General features: G+C 45.9%; 3 protein-coding genes across 8 annotated transcripts in view; 1 reads left to right on the top strand and 2 right to left on the bottom strand.

The window, feature by feature from the left end:
• Lmln (leishmanolysin like peptidase) overlaps positions 1 to 13,471 on the bottom strand; it is a 57,208-nt gene extending 43,737 nt beyond the window's left edge. The window contains exons 1-6 of one of the 2 annotated variants that reach the window (XR_009586957.1): positions 13,256 to 13,468; positions 8,547 to 8,644; positions 7,425 to 7,455; positions 6,122 to 6,204; positions 5,600 to 5,717; positions 4,002 to 4,180 (exon numbers count right to left, since the gene is read on the bottom strand). Coding sequence is in view for 1 of the 2 variants with exons in the window: in XM_021651543.2 (XP_021507218.1) it covers positions 4,002 to 4,180; positions 5,600 to 5,717; positions 6,122 to 6,204; positions 7,425 to 7,455; positions 8,547 to 8,644; positions 13,256 to 13,441 (695 nt within the window). In the remaining variant the exon portion in view is untranslated. Of the gene's footprint in view, positions 1 to 4,001; positions 4,181 to 5,599; positions 5,718 to 6,121; positions 6,205 to 7,424; positions 7,456 to 8,546; positions 8,645 to 13,255 lie in introns of both variants that reach the window. The other variant, XM_021651543.2, reaches the window with a different exon arrangement.
• A 1,858-nt stretch (positions 13,472 to 15,329) lies between these two features.
• On the bottom strand, positions 15,330 to 19,216 carry Rpl35a (ribosomal protein L35a). 3 transcript variants are annotated; one of them, XM_021651538.2, is made up of 5 exons: positions 19,116 to 19,216; positions 18,494 to 18,537; positions 18,147 to 18,299; positions 16,784 to 16,928; positions 15,330 to 15,395 (listed from the first exon to the last, which is right to left on the bottom strand). In XM_021651538.2, exons 2-5 carry the CDS (start codon positions 18,502 to 18,504, stop codon positions 15,372 to 15,374), a joined length of 333 nt encoding a protein of 110 aa, XP_021507213.1. In that variant the 5' UTR covers positions 18,505 to 18,537; positions 19,116 to 19,216; the 3' UTR covers positions 15,330 to 15,371. The 3 variants fall into 3 exon arrangements, with proteins under 3 accessions (XP_021507213.1, XP_021507212.1, XP_060226249.1); XM_021651537.2 differs by having other exon boundaries at positions 19,161 to 19,216; XM_060370266.1 differs by lacking the exons at positions 18,494 to 18,537; positions 19,116 to 19,216 and having other exon boundaries at positions 18,147 to 18,310.
• A 247-nt stretch (positions 19,217 to 19,463) lies between these two features.
• Iqcg (IQ motif containing G) overlaps positions 19,464 to 26,411 on the top strand; it is a 35,674-nt gene continuing 28,726 nt past the window's right edge. Inside the window, exons 1-3 of one of the 3 annotated variants that reach the window (XM_060370264.1) lie at positions 19,464 to 19,509; positions 21,636 to 21,689; positions 22,752 to 23,022. In XM_060370264.1, coding sequence (XP_060226247.1) covers positions 21,682 to 21,689; positions 22,752 to 23,022 — 279 coding nt within the window. In that variant the 5' untranslated portion in view covers positions 19,464 to 19,509; positions 21,636 to 21,681. Of the gene's footprint in view, positions 19,609 to 21,635; positions 21,690 to 22,751; positions 23,023 to 26,411 lie in introns of all 3 variants that reach the window. The other 2 variants (XM_060370265.1, XM_021651542.2) reach the window with 2 other exon arrangements.

Below are 26,411 nucleotides of genomic sequence, written 5' to 3'. Positions count from 1 at the left end.
CCCACTTGCTCAAGGACGATAACCCCCTGGAAGGCTTTGAGCAGTTGCTCATGTAAGGTAACAGGCCACGTGTTCTCACTTCTGTAAACAAGGTTGGCTGCCTCAACTGCACAGGCTGCGCTTGATCCCATTAGGCAGGAAGAATGTCAGCCTCTATGCTTGCCCCCGCTTTGATGAAGGTGGGAAGCACTCAGCCCCGTGGATTTCGCCGTTATAAGCACGAGACTAACACAGTCTGTGGCCATTCTCTGAAAATCCCCGTACGGACTTGGCACTGTCCATCGTTCTGGCCAGTATTTACTAAAGCTTGCTTCAAATGTGGCTCAAAAATTGTGGTTGAGGTCTTAATTCTCGCCTGGTGGGATTAGCACAAGGTTGCAATGAGTTTCCTGGGCTGGCCTTGAACTAAAAGTCCCTCTGCTGCCTAGGTAGCCTTGAACTTGTGTTCCTCCTGCCTTGGTCTCCTGGATAGATGGAATCACAGGCTTGTACCATCAGGCCTTGTTTAAAGGGGCTTACAGCAACGGGTCCACAGGACTTTTTTTTGTAGGATGAATTTCACCCCCTCCACCCCTCTTTTTCTTTCTTTATTCTGGCTCAACTCGGGGCCTCACACATGCTAGACAAACACTCTACCACTAAGCTATGTTCCCAACACTTATTTATTTTTTCCATTTTGATACAGGGTCTTGGTAGGTTGCCTATGCTAAACCAGGCATGGTAGTACATGCCTGTAATTCTAGCACTTGGGAAGCAGAAGCAGGAGGATCACTTTGAGTTCAAGGCTCCATAGTGAGCTTCATGGCAACATATTAAGAAGCTTTCAAAAAAAAGTTATACAGGTACAGGCTAGCCCCAAACCTTCAATTTGCCTGAACTAGCCTTCCAAGCAGCCAAGACTGCAAACATGCACTTCTCCACCCACAGAGCGTCCCCTACCTGTTTATTTGACTGAAGCCTAAGAATGCTCAGGCTGAAGCTAAATTTTTACTTCTTCAAAGGTCTTTCTTCCCAAAAAAATTGAATGATACCCCTTGCAATTCTCTCCTTTTGTTCTATGCTACACATTTAATGTATCACATTTAAAACCAAATGCTTCCTTGTAGGTATATTTAACTATTATCTGCCTCCTTCTGCAATCTATACATGCCAGGAGGAAAGCACACAAGTTTGTTTTGTTCACCTTCTTTGTGGGGTGGGCAGGGACTCACACACATTATTCCAGACTCAGAATAACGGACTGGGTGTGGCACAGGGGGCTTCCTAATCCTGGGAGTGGGGAGGAGGAGGAGGAACTCAAGGCCACCCTGAGCTATCCAGTGAGTGGGTTCCAGGCCAGGCTGGACTACAGGAGACCCTATCTCATGTGCGTGAATGGTAGGCGGAGCGGGCAGAACTAAAGATACTGTGATGCCCTCTGTTCCTTATCAACATTCTAGAAGAAAGCAAACCTTGCCCCAAGCATGATTAGTTTCACATTCATTGGTGCATAGACCATTTATTTATTCTTTTAGCTGTTCGTTCATATTAAATGTGAACCAGACAGTAAAGAAGCCACAACTAACTAAAGAGCAGAACAAAACTGAAACACGCCTTCCAATCCAGGGCTCTCATGTGTCTTGCTCCTATACTGAATTCTCCTACCAGAAGATGAGCAGATACAGTGCACGCTTTCAGCATCAGGAGACACAGAAATGGGATTAATTAACCTAGATTCAGTCAACCTGGGATTGGAATTTTTATAGCTTTCCCCTACTCATCTGGGTAAGTCACCTTGATTCTAAGATATAAAGCTCAACATAGCTTTTATATTGTGGCTTAAAAACAATATGTTTGAGTCAGACATACTAGCATACTATATATGCCCTATAACTTCATTATTTGGTAGGTGAGATGGGGAGGAGGTTTAAGAATTCAAGGTTATTTTACTACACAGTGAATTCAAGGCTAGCCTGGACTACCTAAGTAAGACCTTCCCTCAAAAGCAACATCAATGAGGTGAGGATGCATTTGGGTTTCACACTGAGAAGGGATGGATTTATAAGAGTTCATCTCACTGTCTCTGTGACTGGACTTACCACCACCTGGGAGACACACTTCCGGGCATGAGTGTATTTCCAAAGAGGCTTAACTGAGGAAGGAAAATCCACCCTCAATGTGAGTGGCACTAAGCTATGGACCATGTCTCTCTCTGCTTCCTGACTGCCAACGCAGTGTAACCAGCTGCCTCCCACTCTAGAGCTCATCTCTGTCACACTTTCCCTGTGATGATAAAGTGTGCCTGGAAGTTATGAGGGAAAATGAATCCTCTTCCCTTAACTTTTTAAATTCATTTTTATTTATTTTTAGATTTATTTTTATGTGTGTGAATGTTTTGCCTGCATGTATGTATATACGTATGTATGTATGTATGTATGTATGTATGTATGTGTACCACATGTGTGCCTGGTGTCTGCAGAGGTCAGAAGTTATCTGATCTCCTAGAACTGGAGGTAAGATGGTTATGAACCTTCAGGTGGGTGCTAGGAACTGAACCTATGTCCTCTGCAAGAGCAACAGCTCTTAACCACTGAGGCATTTCTTTATCCCTACATTTTCTAATTCGATGTAGTTGTGTCAGAGTATGGGTCTGTGCATGTGAGTGCAGTACTCCCTGAGGCCAGAAGAGGGCATCAGGTCCCTTGGAAATAAAGGGTCACAAACGGAGTTGTGAGTCAGCCTGGTGTGGGTGCTGGGAACTGGGGTCCTTTGGGAAAGCAGTATGTGCTCACAACCACTCAGTCATCTCTCCAGCCCTCTTCACTTATTTCTGTTGGGTTCTCTGTAACAGCAGTGAGAGGAAGGAACCATTACATCATAGTGACTGACTGCTTTCATGAGACAGGCTTACTTCTCATACCCTTCAGGAACTGGAAGCATACTTCTGTAATCCAGAAGCTGAGGCAGGAGAATCACTCTAAGTTCAAGGCCAACCTGGGGCTACTTAGCAATACCCATTTCAAACAATAAATGAATAAATAAATATAAGAAAGAAAGAAAAGAAAAACAACTTTGTAAAGTCAACAAGTCTTTGGCAGATATGTAGAGCCAGCCAATGGTCATGAAATGCATGTGAATTAAACACACTAATTTCTGAACTTCACACTCTAACACTTTAAGTCACGTTAGAGTTACCATTTCCCTTCACAAATGTTCTGGGATGTGACAGGCAATCCTTTGCATATGTAGTCAGTTTTTACTGAGTTAACTTGTAAGATGTTAAATTGGTAGGTAATACAAATACTAGAATATTTTTATATTCTTACAGTTTAAGGTGTTAAAAGTAGTAATATTTAATGTCCAAATTGTTTCCTTAAAGAGGAATTAGCAAGACGATAAAATTCTCAATCTTGTGTGTGTATTTTTAATAAAAAATTATCTCTTTAAAAAATATTTCTTTATATATTATTTATACAGTATTCTGCCTGCATGTGTGCCTGCACTCCGGAAGAGGGCACCAGATCTCATCTTAGATAGTTGTAAGCCACCACGTGGTTGCTGAGAATTGAACTCAGGACCTTTGGAAGAACAGGCAGTGCTCTTAATTAACCTGGGAGCCATCTCTCCAGACCCCTCAAAAACTCTCTCTTAACAGTAGATTTTTTTGGGGGGAGGGAGATGCAAAGAGAGGCTGGAGAGATGGCTCAGCAGTTAGAGCACTGGCTGCTCTTCCAGAAGACCCTAGTTTGAGCGGTGGCTCACAACTACCTGTGACTCCAATTTCAAGGAATCTGATGCCCTTTCCTGACATCCTTGGGCTCTACAAACATGTGGTACACATACTCTGACACACATATGTACATACAAACAATATTTTTTTTTCTAAGAAAGAGGAAAAAGTCAAGGGAAAATTTTCACTTTCTTTCATGTAATAACATGTCTTAATCCCAGAAGTCACCTAGCAGATGCAAACTTCCTTTCACATAGAGTATTTTGGGGAGCGGCCTCAGAGGTAAGCTTACCTGTCCATTTTTGCCTCCTGCTGACAATAGGCTGCGTAAGAAATGATGTTTTCGTGGCTGCATCTCTCCGTGGCCAGAGCACCAACGTAAAGAACAAAGTCTGCATCCTGGACGCCCTCTTGATCGAGCACACCCACTGCTCCACAGGGCCACTTACCCTCTCGGCAGACCCTGCAGGGCTGCACGCACAGGTGAGCAGAAAAAGCAGATCAGAGACCGGGCTAGCTGAGGAGCATCATCAAGATGGCTGTGAGCCACCACATGACTGCTGGGCATTGAATTCAGGTCCTTTGGAAGAACAGCCAGTGCTCTTAACCTCTGAGCCATCTCTGCAGGGTTTCTCTGTGTAGCCTTGGCTGTCCTCAAACTCACTCTGTGGACTAGGCTGGCCTCAAAACTCACAGAGATCTGCCTGCCTCTGCCTTCTGAGTGCTGAGATTCGAGGTGTGCACTGCCACCGCCCGGTTAGATTGTGTAATTGGGATTCACACAGGTATCAGCATAGACAGCTCAGGGGAGACTCTTTGTTCTTAGAATATAACATGCAATTCCTTTCCTCTGGCCCTAACTGGAGAGGCAAGGAGTTACTCAGAGCTGAGCAGCCACGGCGCTGGCAGCAGCCACCCTATGAGGATGGACAGGAAGTGAGGGTGCAGTGGTGTCTCCTGATTGTTTTTGCCCACTGGGGTAAGTCTTGCTATGTAGCCCAGGCTGAAACCAAACCTGAGGGCCTCCCACGTCTACCTTCCAAGTACTGGGACTAGAGACATTCTCACCACCCCTGGCTCACTGCAGAGGGCTTTTGTTTTGTTTTGGCGTATGCACATCTGTTCTTTTTAGATAAACGAACTAGCTAGGCCTACCAACTCCCAACCTTTCTTCTTTCAGTTAAGAGCTGACACACGTCTTCCAGTCAGTACAGAGACTGATTTCCTTTCCAAGTATTGCCTAACATTCCATTTGTAGCTACACTGTAATTTCATAAACTAAATATGTCTATTTATAGTTTCATAAAGAACACCCCTGAACACATATATACAACCACTATTATGTCTTTTTTGAAACAGAATCCTGCAACGGTGCCCCGGCTGTTCTTGAATTCATAAGCTCAAGTGATCCTCTGGTTTCAGTAAAACTGGAGGTATATGTCACTGGGCCTGGTCAGCTGCTAGTATTTTTATGGATTAAAGCCAGAACTCGGGTTGAAGCTGACAGTTTGTATTTTAGGAGACATTAAACTGTCCTTTTAAAATGCTAAAAGAAATATTTTGGAGATGGGGGAAAGTCCTCAACTCTACTGCTGCAGCACACCCAAGCATAAACATGATGGACCAATGAAAGCATCAAAGGAGCTTGCAAAGCTATGGATGAATAAGGCCAGCACCCGAGCTGGGAGGGGCTGCTGGGAGAACACGGAGCTGCAGGGTCGGGGACGTGGCTACCGCAGGGTGCCTCCTAGCATGCAGGAGGCCAGGTTTACTCCAGAGCACAGCAAACAGGCTAACGTGCTTCGGCACTTTGACCTGGAAACTCTTGCTGAGAAGGATTCTGGATGTCTTGCTTACAGCAGAAAGCCCCGCCGAGCACGGCAGGCATACCTGGAGATGCTCCTCGGGCACTATGACGGGCCCACACTTGGTGTGCCCCGCGCACTCCCCAGTGCAGTATCTGTGTGGGTCGTTTTCTTTCCGCAGGTACTGGTTGGTGGCACATTGTCTTTGGTTTATTCACGCATCGAAAGTTAGAAAGAGAGAAAGAGAACGGTTCCCAGCAGTTACAATACAGCCGTACGCAGGCAGCCACTTGTGGTGGCTCAAAATAGATCTTCCCAGTAAGTCTGGTCCCCGGTTGGTGGCTGTTTGGGGAGTATGTCACTGGGGGCACTGAGGTTGCACAAACCCTTGCCATTTCAAGTGGGTTCTCTTTTCCAGCGTGGGGTCCCAGATGTGAGCTCTCTGCTGCTGCCCCAGCTGCCTGCCGCCTGCCACCAACGACCTCTTCACCACCACGGACCCTCACTCTCTGAACCATAAGTCCCAAATAAGCCTTACAAAGCAAACAGCACAACCACATGGAGGCTAAACGAATGGAGGAAATGATCAGTGTCTGATGTCACGTACCTGCTCAGTAAGATCCTGCCGGCAGGTCTCCGAACCTGAAACGTTTTCTCTAAATAAGAAATAGCTTGTGGGAAAAGTTTGTTCTAAAGAAAACAGAAAAATCTTGTTAGAATTACAGTCATGGAATAGAGTGTGTTTAAGAAAACAATCATGGAAAGACAAAAGGAGGAAAAAGGAAAAAAAAAAAACCTCCCAGGATTCTGGAATGCAGACGCCTATCTGGGGTCACGTGGCAGCAAGAGAGTGAATCTAGTGGAGTCTGGCAGAAACGCCTCAGCTCCAGCTCATGCCTTAGAAAGCATAAATCTTAACTCCTGGAGACTGAGTACATTAACGAAGATGCACATTCCAACCTTACGATTCAAGCCCGAGGCTCATTTAGAGTCCAGTGTTAAGGTGGCTCATGATAAGAAAATCTTATGTAGGAGCTCATTAGTCTGTGGGCTGCAGAGAGATAGCTTAACCTCCACGCGAGTCTCCACAGGTAGAGCCCTGATGAGGGCCAACAGGATGGCTGAGCAGGTGATGGCATGCACTCCACAGCCCTGACGATCCTCGCCCATCCCAGGAACCCACAGTGGAAAGGGAGAGCTAACCCTGAAGGTTGTCCCTGACCTCTACCTGTGCCTCTATGTGCACACAAGAGAGGGCGAGCGCACACGAGAGAGAGCCTGCAGGCACGCACGGCTGCACACACACCCTCCCTTGCTGAGATGGAGTCTGTATAAAAGACTCTGGGGCTGATGAGATGGCTCAGTGGGTAGAGGCAGGCCCCAATCAAGCTTGACCCATGATGACCTTAGAGCAACCTTGGGAGCGCTCTGGAGAGTTAGCCGCTACACACGCGCCCGCACTCACAGCACACACACACACAGGAATGATATCGACAATCATGCCCCTGCCGTGTCACACTGGCACGCCAGCTAACCCTCAGGAGAGAGAACATGCCCACCCAGAGTGCGGTACCCTCAATAGGTCACAAAAGCTGTCCTCTGTCCATTATCCTCAGCATGCACTGTTCCCCCAAAACTTGACAGACCGAGATAAAAAGAGATGAGAATGCTGATTTAATATCAAATTATAAAATGATCATTTGATGTCAGACACCAACAAAGTTCTGCTAAATATAAAACCACCTTTATTAAAATGAGAAATACATTTACTACCAAAATATTTCATTTATTCATTCATTCATTCATTCATTCACAAGCCACGTATATGTTTTTCTTTTTCATGGAAGAATTAACACGTAATAAAATGTACCTGTGAAGTGTCCACTTGATGATTATTTATTACTACATACCTTTACGAGATATCTTTTCTCAGGGAGCAACCTGGAAATGAGGAGAACCGAAGGAGAAAATGAGGAAAACATAAGAATTGCCACTCTGAAGACTGGTGACAAAGCTCGGTGGTGGGTCACATGTCTAGTGGGCACAAGGCCCTGGGTTCAATCTCTACAACCACACAAGAATAGTATGGCCACCCTGGGTCAGAGCACCCGGCCATCTGTCAGGATTGTATCTGTCAAGGGACCTAAAAGGTCTTATATAGAGGCTCAAAGCTTGGGGCTGGAGAGATGGCTCAGTGGTTAAGAGCACTGGCTGCTCTTCCAGAGGACCTGAGTTCAATTCCCAGCAACCACATGGTAGCTCACAACCATCTATAATAGAATCTGGGTGCCCTCTTCTGCCATGCAGGTGTACATGCAGAATACTATATAATAATAAATAAATAAATCTTAAAAAAAAGAAAAAAAGCTCAGAGCCCGTCTTCCAAAGTCTTGGCTTACCTCAGCGGGTGTGTGACTTTATTCTGGAACCAAGCACGGAACTGCATGATTACCCTTCATTATCTCATCCATTCAGAATGGCTAGGCCAGAGAACAACATGACTGCTCTGTGAGCACTTGATGAACTGCTCAGACTTGGAATGTCCCTGTCCCTGTCCCTGGACCGCCCTCAGACAACATGTAAATCAGACTGCATAATCCAGCTATTGAATAACTCTGTAAACCTCCTTATTGTGGTTTATATTTGCAACTGTTTAAATTTAACAGTTACTGACAAGCGCTATGGCCACAGTTGAGCAAGGCCTCGTTCTCTTTAAAGTATTCATGATGAACAGATTTTAATTATATATCACAGCCTTTGCCTTTTCAGAATAAAGGCAATCTCTACTCAGTTCTATGTTCGAGTTGTGTTAGCTGTTTTCTATTCCATCTATGGATATTATGCTGGAAAAGCATGAAAATACCTTTAATACTTAGACTGACAATAGAAAAAAGTCAACAGGATGAGGCAGGAAGATGATGAGTTTGAGGTGATCCTGGACAATACAATGAGGTGATGCTGTTTGGGCAATTTAGTAAGATGTCACAAACAAACAAACAAACAAACAAACGGCAAAGGAGCGGCAAACTTACTCTTCAATACTCTGATCATAGATAGTCTTGATTCGTAAATGCCCATCAGCATCTCTCTTTACGACATGATTTGTCTTAAGATGAACCTTATTTATGACCTAGAAGAATAAAGTTTGAAAACTCTAAAAAGTGGATATGGCACTTTTATTTAACTAAAACTTAAATATAATAATGCGTGTTCATTTGAGACCTAAGCAAAATTAGTGAACCACATTTCCAGTGTAATACTTCCCACAAAGCCCCTAACCTTATACTCCATATTAACATTACTGACTCCCAAATGTTTCCCAAGAAAATGTTATCACCCGAGAGAGAAGTATTTAAACTTGAGTGATGTGAGACCATTATACGCCTGCTGCCCCTAGGAGACAGAAGGTAGCACATACTCTAGTTGTCAATGTGGTTGGCTCTCTAGCCAATCTTAATCTAATGTCATTGCATGGTTAGCTTAGATTGGGCTTCCCTGTTTCCATCTTTTGTATTACAAAGTTGAAGTTGGCTGGGATATTGCTCAGTTGGCAGAGGGCCTGGCCAGCAGGAAGAATCCTTGGGTTCGGCCCTCAGCAACATATAAAACCATGCTGTGGTAACATACGTCTGTCATCACAGCACTTGGGAGACGGAGGCAGGAGGATCAGAAGCTCAGGGTCATCCTTCGCTGTGTATCAAGTTCATGACCGATCTGGGCTTGAGAGACCCTCCCACAGAAGAGAAAATGAGTTGTTCTTGTTTGCTAAACTAACTTTCAAGATGAATTTGTAACAGCAGCTGCTGAAAAGGCTTGAATTATTTGTAGGTTGTCATATAGATTCTAGTTTTGTTGCCTCCAAGTCTTTAGAAGGTGACAAGAGGCCAAGCATGGTGGCTCACACCATTAATCCCAGCACTGAGGGGACAGGGGTAGGCAATCTCTGTGAGTTCAAGGCCAGCCTGGCTGTGTGGTGAGTTCTAAGTCACCCAGAACTACATAGTGAGTTCAAGGAAAGCCTGGGCTGCAGAGCGAGTTCTGGGCCAGCCTGGGCTGAATGGTGAGTTCTAGGTCAGCCAGACCTAGTGTGAACAGGGAGACTTTGTCTCAAAAACAAAAAGAAAATGAGACTAAAAGCGTGTGAGAGAGAGAGAGAGGGAAGAAGGGAGAGACAGAGAGGAGGCAAATGCCATCTACCAGGTTTCTCCTGGGCTAGGGAGTTGCCAAGTACACTAGGCTGTTTGGATAGTGAGCCCCAGCCATCCTCCTGTCTCTGCTTCCCTAAAGACCAAGCTGGGCTCGAAGTCACAGAGATCTACCTGCCTCTGCCTCCCAAGTGCTGGGATTAAAATTATGTGCCACCACTGCCCAGTTTTATTTATTTTTATTTAATTTTTTTTATCTCTATTTATTTATTTTATTTATTTATTTGGGTTCTAGGACACCAAATTCAGGGCCTCATGCTTGACAGACAAGCACTTTACCAAATGAGCTATTACCCCTGCCCCAATAGAACTTAAGTCACTTTTTTAAAAAGAGAAAAAAAAAAACTTCTTACAAAAGAGTACCTCTTTTATTTTTCCCTAACTCATTTATATAACTATTTTCCTTTTGAAAATAAGAATTAGAAAGGCTTTGTTGGAATGACCAACTTCTCCCCCCGCACCCCCAAACCAGGGTTTCCCTAGGTGGCCCTGGCTGACTTGGATCTCACTGTATAGACCAGTCTAGGCCCAAACTCACAGAGATTTGCCTGCTTTGAGTGCTGCGGCTAAAGGCATGCGCTGCCACCACAGCTCATGAAGCACAGAAAAAAAAAAAAAGCTTTAGCTAAATTAATAGTAGTCTGAGCACTAACAATCTTGTAACAGTGAGTAATCACTTCTGTTGTTTTTCTTACATTTAATATTTCAGAATGTATAACAAAATGAGGTTATGTATTTCACAGAGAAACAACTCTACTGCATGCCGCTGAGCTAACCAGGCATGGCGAGCAGAGTCCTCCGGTGTGTACCGGGCACTCGATTCCCCTGGCCTGCCTTCCGGCTTCCTCCTCACCCTGTCTGGGTGACAGTGTTGTGTTGCTTTTGTTTTGCTCTATTGTTGGGGCTATTTTACAATGCTGGAGACTAACCCTGAGCTTTGGGTCATGCACTCTGTCACTGAACTGCATCCCCACGTTCCAGTCACTAATTTAAACAGATACCGATGTCTTCACATGCAAGCCACCGTGGCTGGTACTTGGAGGCACGTGTGAAAAAAGCTACATTGCCTGGAGGTTATGAAGGACAGTTAAATCCAGTAATTGCTAATAAACTAATCAAAGTCACAGACAGAAGGCATGCCGAGTCAGACTTCCAGGAACAGAATCAGGATGTGCCATGGGAAAGGTGCTATTCGAGGAGAAAAGAGAAACAGGCAGAGTTCGTCCAGCACAGCCAGGGTACACACAGAGAAACCCTGTCTCAAAAAAACCAAAGAGAGAGAGAGAGAGACAGATAGACAGACATGGATTTTTCTCTCTCTAACTTACATATACAATAGGCCACATACAGACTGCAGAAGCCGGAACACAAAAACCCTCACTAACAAAAGTGGACATGGGAACTGCTGGCTTCCAGAAATGGAATGGTAACTTCAGATAGAAAACATAGTATCACATTGGAGGACATTTTTTAAATGAGTACTACTTGAAGCCAAATGTGATGGTCCAGCCCTATAATCCCGGTACTTGGGAGGTGGAGGCGGGCAGAGGAAACAGAGTGAGAGTCCCAGGCCAGCCTGGGCTACATGAGACCCTGATTCGGAAAACCAAACAACTGAAGACTACTATTTGAAGGCACAGCTTGTAAGAATCTGTTCTGGAAATGTAGGGACTGTCCCTCTGATTTAGAAAGCTACCTCTTCCCATTCTGAGGGAACTTCCCATTCTGGTTTTGTACAGGTGGCAGAATGCAGGGCCGTACAGGCTTGACAGGTAGAACTCAGGACTTTCAGCAGCAAAGTTACGGGAAAAAGACTGCCGAGTAGGGAGCCCACAGAGTCCATTAACTAGTGAAAACAGTCATGGGAGCCAGCAGAAGAATGCGGCCTGTGCTGAGAAACCAGCAGTGAGCAGAAGTGGGTCTGAACAGAAGCGGCTGTCACGTGCTCACCCAGCAGGCAACAACAGAAAGAACCAAAGAGGGGACTGTGGCTTCAAAGAACACCAACTGAGACGAAAAGCTCACCAGAGAGAGTAAAAGAAGACCCGAGCTGGGAGTGATAACACATATCTCTAACCCCAGCACTCTGCAAACCAAGGCAGGAGGATCTCTAACTCAAGGCCAGCCTGGGCTACACTGCAAGCTCAAGGCCAGTCTGGACTACAGTCTTAAAGAAGGAAGTCTGGAGACAACAAGAACATCAGATGGCATTTAGAGATGTTATCCAGTGCATCACAGAAGTCAGCCTGGGCGGCGAATGCAGGCTAGCCTGTGTTACATCTGTCTCAAGAAAACAAAAAAACAATACAGATGAAACACAGTGTCATGATAAAAGCTAAATCCTGCCTGCAGGTCCTGGGGTGCCTGAGAGATAGGAGCATGGGAATGAGGAGATCACCAGCACCTTCCAACTCATGGCGAGCCTGGGCTATATGAGACCCTGTCTCAAACAAACAAACAAACTGAAACCAAACAAACCAAACCCCACAAAGCAAAAAGCTATAACACAATCACTTAACATTTGGGCTTACGTAGTTAAACAGCACACATAAAACATTCTTGGAAATTACCACAAAATTAGTAGGATGAAATTTCTGGGCTAGAGAAAGCTTTTTGTTTGCTTGCTTTTTTTTTTGTTTGTTTGTTTGGTTTTTTTTGTTTTACAAGACGAGTTTGTCTGTTCCTCTGCGTAGCCCTGGCTGTCCTGGGAACTAGCTCCGGAGACCAGGCTGGCCTCGAACTGGGAGATTCGAGCGCTGGGGTCGAAGGCGTGCACCACCACCAGCCGGCTAGTAGAGCTTTCCTGCTACTGTCCCCGATGACTCACGGAACAGTACAGTGCGCGCGGAGCCGCCTCCGAGCCAAGAGCTCAGTGTAACACAAATGTTATCTCCAGGAATCTTACGACTAAACTACCCTGCAGGGCGGAGTGAAAGCTGAGCACATCACGAGCAGGACCCGGGGAAGAGGCAGAATCCGGGGCAGATAAGGCGTTCTGAGCAAATGGAAAGAGCATTCATTCTAATTGGAGAGGTTCTGGTAGGCGGATCTGAGGTCAAGAGGTTGAACCGAGACCAAAAGAATTCAGACTGGAAAAGAACGAGGAACAGACTTTGCAGGGCTTTGGGGGTGGGGGTGGGATAAAGGCAGCAAAGTGATAGATAACTAGGGAAAAAAAAGGCTGAACTTTGTCTCCAGCGACCTCTCAGCAGCTCCAGTTCTGCCTCCTCCCAAGCCTTCAGCTAAGCGGCCCCGGCGCGCCGCCTGGGTAAGCGGCATCGGTATCTAGGAATCCGCGGGGATCCGTGCCAGATCCCCCGAGTCGGAAAGTGGGGGCGCGGGGCAGCGGTCTGCCGGAGCGAGCGGGCGCGTGGGTTCTCCCGATGCTCGCCCAAGTTGGCGGGGCCGCGGCTCCGCGGGACGGGAGGGCCCGGCGGCTGCCCCCGCAGAGCACCTGCAGCCCGGCGCCCCGCCGCCCCGGCCGCCACGCCCTCCGCGGCCCCCCGGCCGCCCCCCGGCCGGCCCGCTCGTCCTACCTCCGCGTCAGAAGGGACGTGATGCCGACACGGAGGCGAGGCGCCCAGGGAGACGGGTGCGGCCGCGGCGCCGGCCGGGAGCCCGCCCAGCACGAGCAGGACGCCCCGCAGCCACAGGCAGCCGGCCCAGCGGCCTGGCCGCCCCGGCCCCGGGCCGCCCGCTCCGCCAGCGCCAGCGGCCGCCATCTTCGGGCCGGCGTCGTTACCATGGAGTGCGACGCCTCCCCGCGCCGCGCCGCCCCCGCCGCGGACAGGTGGCGGGCCGGCAGCAGCCCTCGCCATTGGCCCGCGGCGCGCTGGGGCCGGCCAATGGCCGCCGCCCGCCAGCCCACGTGAACCGAGCTGTGGGAACCGGGGCCGGCGGGGATGAGCGCTGAGCGGACGGGCGTGGGGGGCGGCGTGCTCGTCCTAGAGCAGCTAGCCCCGTGCACCCGATCCCTTTCAGTGCATCCCAGCACCATCGCCTAACTACCAAAGCTGCCTATGTGACCAACTAGGGTTACGGTATCCGTGCTGCAGCTCGTACCCAACATTAACCCAGGCGAAGTTGGATAGAACCCGGCTGCGTCATGCTTAAAGACTTTGCACAAAGCTCACTTCCAGGGCACGCATAAATCACTCCATGTACCTCAAAGCAAGTGTAACCTTTCTCTACTTCCCATTTCTTCCCAACCCCTCCATACTACCCTATCCAAACTGAGCATTGCCCACAACTTATGGCCTTCAACTCTTGTTCAATGACTGGCTTCCCAACCTTGTAAACGTACCTGTTTAGACACCAAAGCAGGGACCCCCCCAAAATCCTTGAAACCTAGTTAATTGCTTTTAAAATAGAAAACTAAAAACAAAACAACAAAAAAACCCAGAAGTTTAAACCAGCGTTTCCCTCAAAACTGTTAAAATTGCAAAGCCCATGTAATTTGTTCATAGTGGGTTACCAAGATAATCCAAAAATATTAACCTTTTCACTTCCAGTAACTTTAATTGGGAAAGATTCTCAGAATAGCACCTAAGGCGGCTTGTGACTTTCTACTCACCTAAAATCACTTATGTACTACTCTCCCACCTAGCTCCTCCACTGTGTACTTTTCGCATAACACCATACTTCATTTTCCTATTCCTGGGGTCACTGACCACGCATTAACTGAGCCACAAACCAAGTTGCCTTGCTGGTGTTTGGAAAACAACTTATATTGGAATAACCCCAGGATTGGCAGCTCCTATCATAGAAACCTGTATTTCTGCAATGTGAAGTCCACTAGGTGTAGTGAGCTAACCTGCATCTCTGTTCTATGGATAACAAAGACGGCCCACAGCCTCCATGTTTATTACACTCCTGGTCAATTGTGCATATATGTGTTTATACACACACACACACTTACTTCTGAAAGTAGGACTTGTAAAATCTACTTGACCCCCCCCCATTACAGTCCTAGCACATTGTAGCAGGAAGAGGACTCAAAGCTTTTCACAAAGTGTTAATAGCTCTGTATAAGTGGACTTTAAAGACATTAAAGTACTTGTTAGGAATTTATGAAGATGCCTTCATAGTTACAGGATCCTCAAAATTACAAGTATTTTAGTGCCCTAAATACTTGCTACTCATTAGTCTGACCTTTCCAGGACACATTACTTCCACTCAACCAATCCCAAACCACCTCCCTACTCCAGCCAAAAGCCCAAGAGAAGTACTCTTCAAATTCTCCCCAACTCCCAGTCTAGATTTATACTGAGCAAGCATGTACTACCACAACACCCACACCAAGGACACACCATCCAAACACTCCACTGAGCAGAGTCCCACCCCACCATGACCCGGCATCAACCGAAGTACATAAAACCTAAGACAGGCTTTCATTACGGTCCGGGCTGGCTTCAAACTCAGATCTGCACTAAAGGCGACTGTCACCTCATCCAGCATAACTTATCCTTTAAACATGTCTATTTGTGGAATACTGACTTTCACACAAAATTTCCTTTCACTCTGCAATTACTGGACAACCCCCACCACCTTAACATAGAGAAATGCAATAATTCGGGGCAGGTTTGGTGAAAAAAAAAAAAAAAAAACACCCAAGAGCACAAATCCACTTTTATTTATTTACTTTTCATTAGTTTAAATCCGGGAAGGGTACAGCATCTACGGAAAAAAAGCATAAAAACATTAGGTGAATGACAAATATCCCATCACCCTGTCACTCCTCCCAAGATCAGCTGGCGATGTGTATCTTCATGTAAGTTTAGCCTGTGCAGCATCTGGCACATGCACTAACAGTATTCTTAACTCCCCTGCTTTTCACTTCTTTTTGATAGGAAAGTCTCTGACGCATAAGCACCAGAGATCCTCCTGATTCCCCAGAGCTAGGATCACAGACACTGCTGTGCCTATATTTTTTTTATGTGACTGCCAGGGAAAGAACTTAAGACCTCATTTTTAAAAAATTTTACGTATGAGTGCTCTATCTGCATATATACCTGCACGACAAAAGAGGGCATCAGATCCCAGTGTAGATGGTTGTGAGCCCCATGTGGTGGCTGGGAATTGAACTCAGGAAGAGCAGCCACTGCTCTTAACAGACTGAGCCATTCCTCCAGACCCCTAGACCTCATTCTTGTGCAGCAAACATTTTGCCAACTGAGCCATCTCCCCAGATCCAAGAACCAGCACTCCCCCCCCCCCCCCAGTACTTAAGCCCAAGGCCTTATGCATGCTAATTATAATCAACCCCAGCCCCAAACACAGCATTAAAAAAAGTACTCAAGGGAAGGTAAAATGGCTCAGAGGTACAGGCAATTGCCACGAAGCCCAACAGCGTGGTTTCTTCCAACTGCCATTGTGGAAAAGCTGCCTCCTGTAAACTGTCCTTCATATACTGATGTGCCTGCCATGCATGTGTGCTCACATACACATAAATGTAAATAAGGCCTAAAACGCATGTATTAGAGCCAGGTATGATGGCACTGACCCAAACATCACCAATATTATAAACAGACCCTAACTAAAGCCTCATCAGCTTAAGTCTTGATATCTAGCATGAGCTTCCTTTCCAAATTCAAGATAAGGTCACTATTCTGGCAGTACTGACATGCTGACATGAAATGAGCTGGCAGCACTGGCCTGAAACACACCTACGTGGAAGGCTGAGGCAGGACTTAGTTCAAGGCCAGCCTGGACATCTTAGTGAGAACTTGTCTCAAAATAAAAAGATCAGCCTTGTCTGTATAAGTTCCAGGCCAACTACAGTTACACAGTGAGACCTTGTCTCAAAGAAATAAGACAAAAATCCATTCATATTTCTCCCAGCCAGCTTTAGCAAGATCTGAAACTCATATGTATAATTCAAGTGCTGGCCTTCACCTTGCTTTATTCTGCCAAGAATCAGATGTTCTACCAAATTTCTCACTTAAACCACTAATTCATGACAGAATTTGTTTTACACTCTCAAGTCTTCAGATAGGTAATGAGTCCACCCCTTACATTGACTTTGCTGTATCAAAAGGGCCATTTACCTTGCTACTTGTACTTACCACACGGATTCTGTGTCCAATGGCCTTTGCAGGAAGGTTGCTTCGGAATTTGGCACGAACCATGCCACTGTTCCCATGGGCCCGAGTTACTTTTCCCCAGATCACTCTGGTTTTGTTTGGCTTGCCTCCAGGAGTTACTGTATTGCTGTTTTTAAAGGGACACAGATGCATGAGCTCAAATACCAACACAATCTGACACAAAATCAGTTATTTCCTAGGACCCAGTGGCTTCCACCTACAGTTTCCATAGACTTGCTTGAGAAACTGTAAAAATAGTAAACATTCATTCAACAGTTCATATATACCAAGTATATTTTTATAAGATTATGACCATTCATTCGACATAAGAATCTGTATAAGCTAAAAAGAGAATCTGTATATGCTAAAAAGAGTTTGGAAAGACACACAGGAATAAAGCCTACTTGGGATAAAAGCAGAAAAATGGGGACTTTCTGAAAATCCAGCTTATCAGAGAACTTGCTTGGAGCTCAAAGAACCCCTTCACTTCTGCCTCCCAAATGCTGGGATTAAAGGCAAGATGCACTGGGTTTTAAACACTCATGGTAGGTGTGAGGATGTCCATCTTTAATCCCCAGGAAGAGGGAGGAGGACCTCTTGGAGTCTGAGGTAAGCCTGGTGTACAGAGTGAGTGCTAGGACAGCCAGGGCTACACAGAGAAACCCCGCCAAAAACAAAACAAAAAAATCATAAGGCCGGATCTGTATAATGGCTTATGTTTGATTCCTGGAATTGAACTCACCTTAAAACAGGAAAGGAAAAAAAACAAAAGCACAAAAATATCTGGTTCCAGGGAATCTGACAGCCTCACACAGACATACATACAGAAAAACATTGATGCACGTAAAAATTAACTTTTTTAAAATAGTTTTTCTATATGTAATCTCAATTTTCTAAGTCAAGGCACAATAAATTCTGTTCCCCGATGGTACAGGGTAGAATCCTTTCATTCAATATAGAAGTGAAAACAACAGAAAAAAATGAAATAGCAAAACCAAATCGGTTTTATGGCTATTACCATCTTAAAGAATTAAAAGTAATCGAGATACATTTTAAAGTATTTCATAAGCCCTTCCAGAGAAAAATAGAAAGTAACAACAGCTGTGATCTTTCTTTTTAACCACATTAGGTACTTAACCCAAGACCTTTCTGTAACTGTTATTTTTCTAAGAGGCGATGGTGCCTATATCCAATACCACCGACAAGAGGATCCTCCTATAATTTCCTAGCAAGTTCATGGCCTCTAAGAATCAATAGCACCAATTTTTCACCAACACCTCTACATTTCAGTAGAAAAATGACAGCAGTCAACTAAAAATTAAAAAGCATCAAAACACACACTTACTTTTTTGCTTTATACACGTAAGCACATCTCTTGCCTAGGTAGAATTCTGTTTCGTCTCGGGCATAAACACCCTCAATTTTAAGAAGAGCTGTATGCTCTCTTTGGTTCCGGAGACCTCGCTTGTAGCCAGCAAAAATGGCTTTGCACCACAGCCTAGGACACATAAGAAAGGCATTATGAATAAACTTAAAACTTTTCATGCAACTCCTACTCCAGCTAACTACAGCACATCTCTAGTTCCCGTCCCGCATTATTTTAAACTTGGGCTTCACATCTACTTAATGTAGAAGATAAACAACAAAAAAAAAAAAAAAAAAGGGAAAAGGAACTATACTGAAATCACATACCTTCCAGACATATCTGCTACTTAGAAGTCCTGTTCCCAGCAGGCCTGAAAACAAAACAAGATCTCAACTGAAAGCCACGCAGCACGCTTCCCACCTGTCATGCCCACTGCTTGAGCTTGATAGACGAATCCCGTAGCATTTCAAGTACGGGGAACTCTAACCTACGCCGTGCCATGTGCAGAAGCAGAGCCTGGCAAACCACTCAAGACTTCTGAGAATGAATGACAAACCCCTACCCGGAAATGCGGGCAAAAAGCTGGATGGAGGACTCAAAGACCTAACTTCTAGAAACCCCGTAAGGAACCCAGACGCGAACTCATGCCCGTCAGTAGACAGAACTCCGCAGAGCACAGGGAACCCATGCAAGGTCCGGTTCTGAGCGGGGCAAACAGCTTACGGGGAGCACTGCCTCCTGAGCAAGCGCGAGGGACAAGATGCACCCCGTCGCTCCTCCGGCGCCCGGGGACCCAGCGAGCTTTCCTTCCCCGGCCGGGGTCTCCACACCATCGGTCCTTCATCTCCTCCATCCCGCCCTCCCTCTTCCTGGACTCGCCAGAAAAGGCTGGCAGCCAGGCTCTCCGAGATGCAGGGTTGTCTTGGCGAGCGATATAGATAAACCCACCCCAGGAATCCGGCCCCGAAGTTGAGTAGCAGAAACTCCCCTCACCTTCCCAGGCGCCAAGATGGCGGAAAGAGGAAGGCAAGGCCCGCCGCGCGGCCTTGTGGGATGCACGCCCCGCCCACCTCGGCGCTTAGGCCGCTCGCACCGCGCCGGGAAGCAAGTGTCAGCGAGAGGCTCGACCCAGCCAAGCCACGCTCGGGACCTTTACTCTCGTCTCCTGTCCTTTCATCTGTGCAAGCGGCAACACGTATAATTTCGGAAGAAAGACAGGCAAAATTGTAGTTGACTAAAAGAGGCAAGGGTCCTACCAAAGGGAAGAAAAAAAAAAGGAAGTTTGCGCGTTGCCATAGCTACGGTTAGTTTGGTTCCCGCCTCCCGCTGGGCGGGTAGAAAGGTGAGAAGTGGAGTATTTTCTAGTCTTCCTAGAAGGGAGACCGGGATCCAACCGGAGAGGAGAGAAACACGAAGGCAGGAGGAACTCTACCTTTTCCTTGTTGGTGCTTTTCTTTTTCTTCCATCTAAACCTTTATCTTTCTAGAAACAAACAGAGCGTGCTGGCCTTTGCCCGTTAATCTCAGCACCCATGCCCGAGACTGAGGTAGCAGGATCACGTCAGTCCGAGGCCAGGATGAGTTATGCAGCAAGCCCCATTTTAACAGTAACAAACATCTAGAAGTCAAACCGCGGGGCTCGGTGCTTGCTTGTAATCCCAGTAATCTGGATATGCAAGCAGACGTCATCCTCTGCTCAGTAGGGAATGCCAGCCATACTGAGCTACTTGAGGCAGCATCTCAAAAAAAGGGAGAGGGAGCAGGGAAGTGAGAGATGGATATATTCGCTTTTCCATCCTTTGTTTGACTTGTTGGGTGAGGATGAATTTGGTAGACTCAGATTTATGTGCATTAATTAGTTAGGGCTGATGGAGTTTTTGTTTTGTTTGTTTTTTCGAGACATGGCTTCTCTGTGTAACAGTCCTGGCTGTCGTGGACTCATTTGTAGACCAGGCTGGCCTCGAACTCACAGCGATCTGCCTCCCCGAGTGCTGGGATTACAGGCCTGTGCCTTTTATTCAGCGAGTAATTTATTGAATGATTACCGCTACCAAGAATGGTGTGGGCTTGGAGGGCACTGCAGTAAACGAACTAAAACTTCTGCCTTCTTGCACTCTACATGGGGGAGAAAGGTGGCCTCTTGTGCCTGTAATTCCTACATGAGGAAGGCCCAAAAAATGTAAGACAGCAAGCAAATAAAAGGAGTGGCATGTTAGAGGGTGATAACGTCCCTGTATCCCACACATATGTGTGTGCTTTGTGGTCAGATGATAGCCTCAGAGTCCCTGGAGCTGGGTTTTACATGCAATTTGGCTTTTTGTTTGTTTGTTGTTTTGTTTTAAGACAGGAACTAGGCTGGAGAGATGGGTCAATGATTAAGAGCACATACTGCTTTTGAGGAGGTCTTGGGTTTGATTCCCAGCATGTACATCAGGTGCTCACCACTACTTGAAACTTAGGGACTCTTCTGGTCTCTTCATGGTGCACATAGGGACAAGCAGGTGCATACACATAAACGAAAAAATAAAATAAAGCCAGGCAGTGGTGGCCCATACTTCTAATCCCAGCATTCAGGAGACAGGTATGTAGATTTCTGAGTTTGAGGCCAGCCTGGTCTACAGAGTGAGTTCCAGGACAGCCAAGGCTACACAGAGAAACCATGTCTGGAAAAAAAACCAAATAAATAAATAAAAGCATTAACAGTAAAGACAAGGTCTTGTTTAGCTTAGGTGGCCCCAAATGCCTTATATTAAGCCAGGGATGGCCTTGAACTCCTGATTCTCTCCCCTCCACTTTCCAAGAACTGGGATTACAGACTTTTGCCACCAGACCCAGCTCTGAGAGGTACTAACTTATTAAACTGAAAATCAGGGGCTGGAGAGATGGCTCAGCAGTTAAGAGAATGGCTGCTCTTCCAGAGGACCCAGGTTCATTTCCCACCATCCACATGGCAGCTCACAACTGTCTGTAACTCCACTTCCACGGAATCTGTCACCCTCACACAGACATGCATACAGTCAAAACACCAGTGCACATAAAAATTAATTATTTTTTTAAATACAGTGTCTTCAGATGTATTCTCAATTGTTCTAAGTAATAACTTCTGTTCTCTGACAGAACAGGGCAGAATCAATTCAGTATAGAGGTCAGAATACTAGAAAAATTAAAGCCTAACAAAAATAAATCTATCCTATAGTGGTGACCAATTCAAAATCAAAATACAATGACAAATTAAAATTGTGTTGTATGTTAATTTACCTTAATAAGAGGCAAAAGATTTCGTGGAGTGTATCTTCTGTGCTGGTGGACCAGTAATAAAGCCAACCACTTAAAAAGCCTGCATCCTGGGAGCCTGCTCTCCTAAACAGAATGAGACAAACCATGGCTCTTGTCATGCTGTGATATTTTTGTTTTTCTTCTAGTGAAAGCATAGCTTCCAACTAATACCAGTGCTTCTTTTCCATTTTAGGTTACTTCATTCTACCCCAGAGGGCAACAAAACTACCCGAGGAAGAATGGACATGTATGTTCAAAATTCCAGTGTGTTTGCACATAAACTGTCGCAGTACGCCATCTGTTAAATTCTGCGGCTGATGAGGCTGTAGCTATGTAACAGACCACCCCCAAACCTAAGGCCCTGAGGTGTAAGCATCTGTCACCTCAGGTTGGGAGCAGCTGAGCAAATAGTTCTGGTTTAGGGTCTCTGCTACTTAGTTCTCTCCTCAGTGTAACAAAATGCCGGAAAAGAAGCAGCGCAGGGGCAGAAATGAAAAGCTTTGTTTTGCCTTCCACTTTGAGGGGTGGAGTCCATTACCGAAGGGAAGGCGCAGGGGCAGGAGTGGAAGGGGCTGATCACTGTGGCGTACCCAGTCAGGAAGCAGAGAGAGGTGCCTGCGAAGGCTCAGCTCAAGATCTCCCTTTTATTCAATCCGTGTCAGTAAACTGCCCTTGAAAGTCCTTCACCGCCATGCCCAAAAGAGTTCTCTCTTAGGTGATTCTAGGTCCTACCAAGTGCTCAGCATCAATTAGAAGGTTGAAGTTGGCCAGGAGCAGCTTAAGTGTCCTCATGGCAGACAAGGCTTCTTCCCTGGGAGAGAGCTTTTGAGTGAGATAGAAGCTGCCGCCATGCTATTTCCCTTTCTCTGGAAAGGATACTTGTTCTCTCTCCAGATCCTTGTCATTTTCCCACTTGGTGTAGGAAAACCACACAGTGTCATGAAGAACCAGAGCTATTTGGGCCACCTGAGTGGCTGGCTACTACCATGGTCTGTTAGTGATCATGAGGCACTTTTGACTGGCATCTAAATATGGTGCTTTCGAGTCAAGTTAACTGTGGCTCAAATCCAAAATGCATTTACAGAGCCAAACTGCATAGGCTGCACAGCTTTGCCAGCCAGTGCGTTGCCCTCCGTCAGGGCTCCTGGAGGGTCTGTGGTGGATTCCCATGGAGGTGCCTGCCTTTTGTCTTTTACAGAGGTTGTACAAGCTTCACATTGTGGCCATGTGAAGCTCACAGGAGGCACTGAGGATAAGAAATATTTCCACATGAGCCACCGACTTAATCTTTCTGTCCTCTTGGCTTTAGGGACCAGTTGGATGACTTTGAGTTTCCTTTGGAGGAGGGTTTGCCTTCTGAGGTTACTGTGGTGGTGACAGGAGAACCCCCGACCACTGTTGAGGAAGAACTAGAAAAGGAAGAAGAGGAAGACCGTCGTCGGGCGTCGGAAGTCACAGAGTCACTGTCCCTTTTAGACGTGCTGAGGATCTCTGCAATTATGGAAGACATCATCGACCAGCTCTCTATCCTAGGCTACATCATGCCGCTTCAGTATGAGAGAAAGCAGAGCATCAGCCAGGTGAGCACACCCCCTCCGTGCCAGCTTGCCTTCTTTCCCCCCACCGCTCCGTGATTTGTACTGCTTTTGCTGTTGTGGCAGGTAAAAGGCCTGTAATTAGAGATCTGTACCAAAAAAGGAAAAAGTGACTTGTAGCTCAGGGTACCCCCAAGAAGCACGGCATGCTTTTCCAGTATATTGGCTCTGGTCCAGAAGGCTCCAGGCTAAGTCCATGGACACAGATTCTGGATCTCTGGATTCAACCAACCTCTGGTAAGAAACACCTGGAGAAAGTTTGGTCTTCACTGGATATGGTAGGCTTTCTTCCCTTGTCACCTTTCCCTAGACATTTCACTATAACGGCAACTGTACATCATGTTCAGCGTTAGGAGCATTCTAGAGCCTGGTGAAAATGTAGGGGGTATTTGCATCGATTGTAATGTTGTGGGGCTGCTGTGCATACACTGAGACCACATTTTAAGTTTTCTGTGCTATAAGCCAACTGGACACTAGGGAGAGGAAATTAATCTGGACCCTGTCAGCACTGCTTCAATCAAAAATAACTTTGCTGCTGTTGCTGACCCTGCTGCAGGCTGCTTTTGTAAATATCCGGGCACATTACCTTGTCGGCAGTTACATTTTTAGTGATGAGTTGGACTTCTGGCCACCGCTGGGCTCATGTCTGTAATCTTCCCACTGGAGATGCAGACACGTGAAGATCGCAGTGAGTTCGAGGCCAGCCTGCTCTCCATAGAAAGTTCAGTATCAGCTGGTGAGGTGGCTCAGTGAGTAAAGGTGCATGCTTCCAAGCTTAGTGACCTGAGTTCGATCCCTGGGACCCACAGCTGAGAGGAAGAACTGATTTCAGCTGGGTGCAGTGGCGCATGCCTGGAATCCCGGCACTCAGTGAGGCAGAGGCAGGTGGATTTCTATGAGTTTGAGATCAGCCTGGTCTATAAAGTGAGTCCAGGACAGCCAAGGCTACACAGAGAAACCCTGTCTCCAAAAACCTAAAACCAAAACCAAAACAAACAAAAAAAAACAAACAAACAAAAAAAACAGAGCGAGAGACAGAAAGAGAGGAAGAGAGAAAGAACTGATGGAAATAAGTTGTCCTCTGACTTCCATACACATTCTGGTCACATGCCCACTCCACTCCATATAAAAAAGTAAATCAATTTTTAATTATTTTTTTATATGTGTATGGATAGTTTGCCTGAATGTATGTATGTGCACCACAGACATGCCTGGTGCCCACAGAAGCCAGAAGAGGGTTACTTATCCTTTGGAACTGGAATTGCAGATGTGGTGTGGGTGGTGGGAACTGAACCCGGGTTCTCTCTGAGAAGAGCAAGTGCTCTTAACCTCTGAGCCATCTCTCTAGTACCATAACTGTAATTTAAAAAATATTATTTTTTGCCAGGCAGTGGTAGTGCACACCTTTAATTCCAACACTTGAGAAGCAGAGGCAGGTGCATCTCTGTGAGTCTGAGGACAGCCTGTTCTACAGAGTGAGTTCTAAGGCTACACAGAGTAACCTTGTTTCAAAAAAGCTAATGAATGAATGATTGAATGAATGAATAAATATGATCCAGGCCTACTGGATCAGGCTTATAATCTAAGAACTTGGGAGGTTTCGGAACCAGAAGGAACTTGAGTTAAGAGTTCGAGGCCAGCCTAGGCTACAGCTCCATGCCTGTCTATCTTTGAGAGTAGTTTACTGGGGCTGGAGAGATGGCTCAGTGGCTAAGAGCACTGGCTGTCCTTCCAGAGGTCCTGAGTTCAATTCTCAGCAACCACATACTGGCTCACAACCATCTGTAATGTGGTCTGATGCCCTCTTCTGGCATGCAGATCTGCCCAAAGATAGAGCACTCATCTATATAAAATAAATAAATAAATCTTTAAAAAAGACTAGTTTGTTGACAGATTTATTTATTTATTATGTATACAATGTTCTGTCTGCATGTACACCTGCACACCAGAAGAAGGCACCAGATCTCTTTGTAGATGGTTGTGAGCCACCATGTGGGTGCTGGGAATTGAACTCAGGACCTCTGGAAGAGCATCCAGTGCTCTTAACCTCTGAACCAGCTCTCCACACCCAGAATGAAAATCTTAAGCTGATAAAGAGTGTTCAGTGAGGACATTACTCCAAGAAATGATGAGAGGTCTGCAGTCCTATTATGGTTTATGATAGTTATCTTTCACCTACAAAATTTTCTGGCATAATAGGAATCCATGCTGTGATATCTTTTCCCAAACAATTCATTTTTATTTCGAGTTATTTATTTGTGTGTGAATGTGTGCTGTGTGTGTGTGCATTTGTGTCCATGTGCACGTATTCTGTCATATGTGAGATCTGAATTTATACATACATGTACATTCACACAGGGCAGGAAGGGAATATGTTGAGGGAGAAGAGAGTCTGGGGGCTGGGGACCAGAGAGATTAAGAGTGGGAGAGAAATTAAAATATCACAGTTTCTCTTTCATTTCCATGCCCCCTCATTGTACAATTTCTAAAATGTTAACTGTTTGCCAATGGGAAAGTGGAGGCACAGAAATTGTAAATAATTACCCAAGGTCAATATGGTTAGTAAGAAATAGAGCCAGGATTCAGACATAGAAGCTGGCTTTATGGTCCATCACTGTCTATTGTCCAAGCGTTCAGCCGCAGGTTAAATAAGATCATCAATTGGAAGACACATGCTGTCCTGTCATTTCTTGGTACTTGAACTTAAGTCTGAAAAATATTTTGGCTTTTCCCACATGACCCTCGAGATCTAAACTACATCACTAAATCGGACATCAACTTTCACTTCTTAGTACAATTCTCCTTTCATTTTGTATGGTTTTTAATTGTTTTGTTGTTTAGTTTCTCTTAACATGTTGTCCAGGCTGGCATAAAACTCAAGTTCTCTCGTCACCCCTCTCAACCTCCTGAGTACCTGCCAGCACAGGCGCCACCATGCTGTCCGTGTCGTCTCAGATCCGTGTGTTCAATGAACATTTGAGTTTCTGATGTATCCTAGGCTGACGCTGAACTCCTGGTCTCCTCCCTCCACTTCCCATGTGCCAGGATGGAAAGGCTGAGCCTGTACTCTAAGGCTCTTACTTCTTGTGAGGCTGGTGGTTGAGTCTCTGGCCTTCCACGTAGTTTTTGTATTCCACCATTGGTCTGCACCCTCAGCCCCTGATCTTTGTCTTCTGGTTGACAGGTGGCATTTTAGGGATGATAGAGAGAATGTGTGAAGGCAGGAAGACAAGAAACAGCAGGAAAGGTGATTTGATGGGGTTGACCAAAGGGTCTGCTTTCTTGGAGTATGGAATGTAACTGGAGAAAAGGGTTGAAAATAGGCAGCAAAAAGAGTGTAGTCTCTTCACTGAAAAGTAACTTTTAAGTTCCCT

The sequence above is a fragment of the Meriones unguiculatus genome, chromosome 17 (genome assembly GCF_030254825.1).
Source record: "Meriones unguiculatus strain TT.TT164.6M chromosome 17, Bangor_MerUng_6.1, whole genome shotgun sequence".
Classification (NCBI taxonomy): Eukaryota; Metazoa; Chordata; class Mammalia; order Rodentia; family Muridae; genus Meriones; species Meriones unguiculatus.
The sequence above is the reverse complement of the archived record's forward strand: the minus strand, read 5'-3'. Positions and strand labels throughout refer to the sequence as shown.

Coding starts and splice junctions, on each gene's coding strand:
- Rpl35a (XM_021651538.2), bottom strand. Junction 16,929..18,146: donor TACGTGTATAAAGCAAAAAA/GTAAGTGTGTGT, acceptor CTTTAAAAACAG/CAATACAGTAACTCCTGGAG. Junction 15,396..16,783: donor TTGGACACAGAATCCGTGTG/GTAAGTACAAGT, acceptor TTTTTTCCGTAG/ATGCTGTACCCTTCCCGGAT.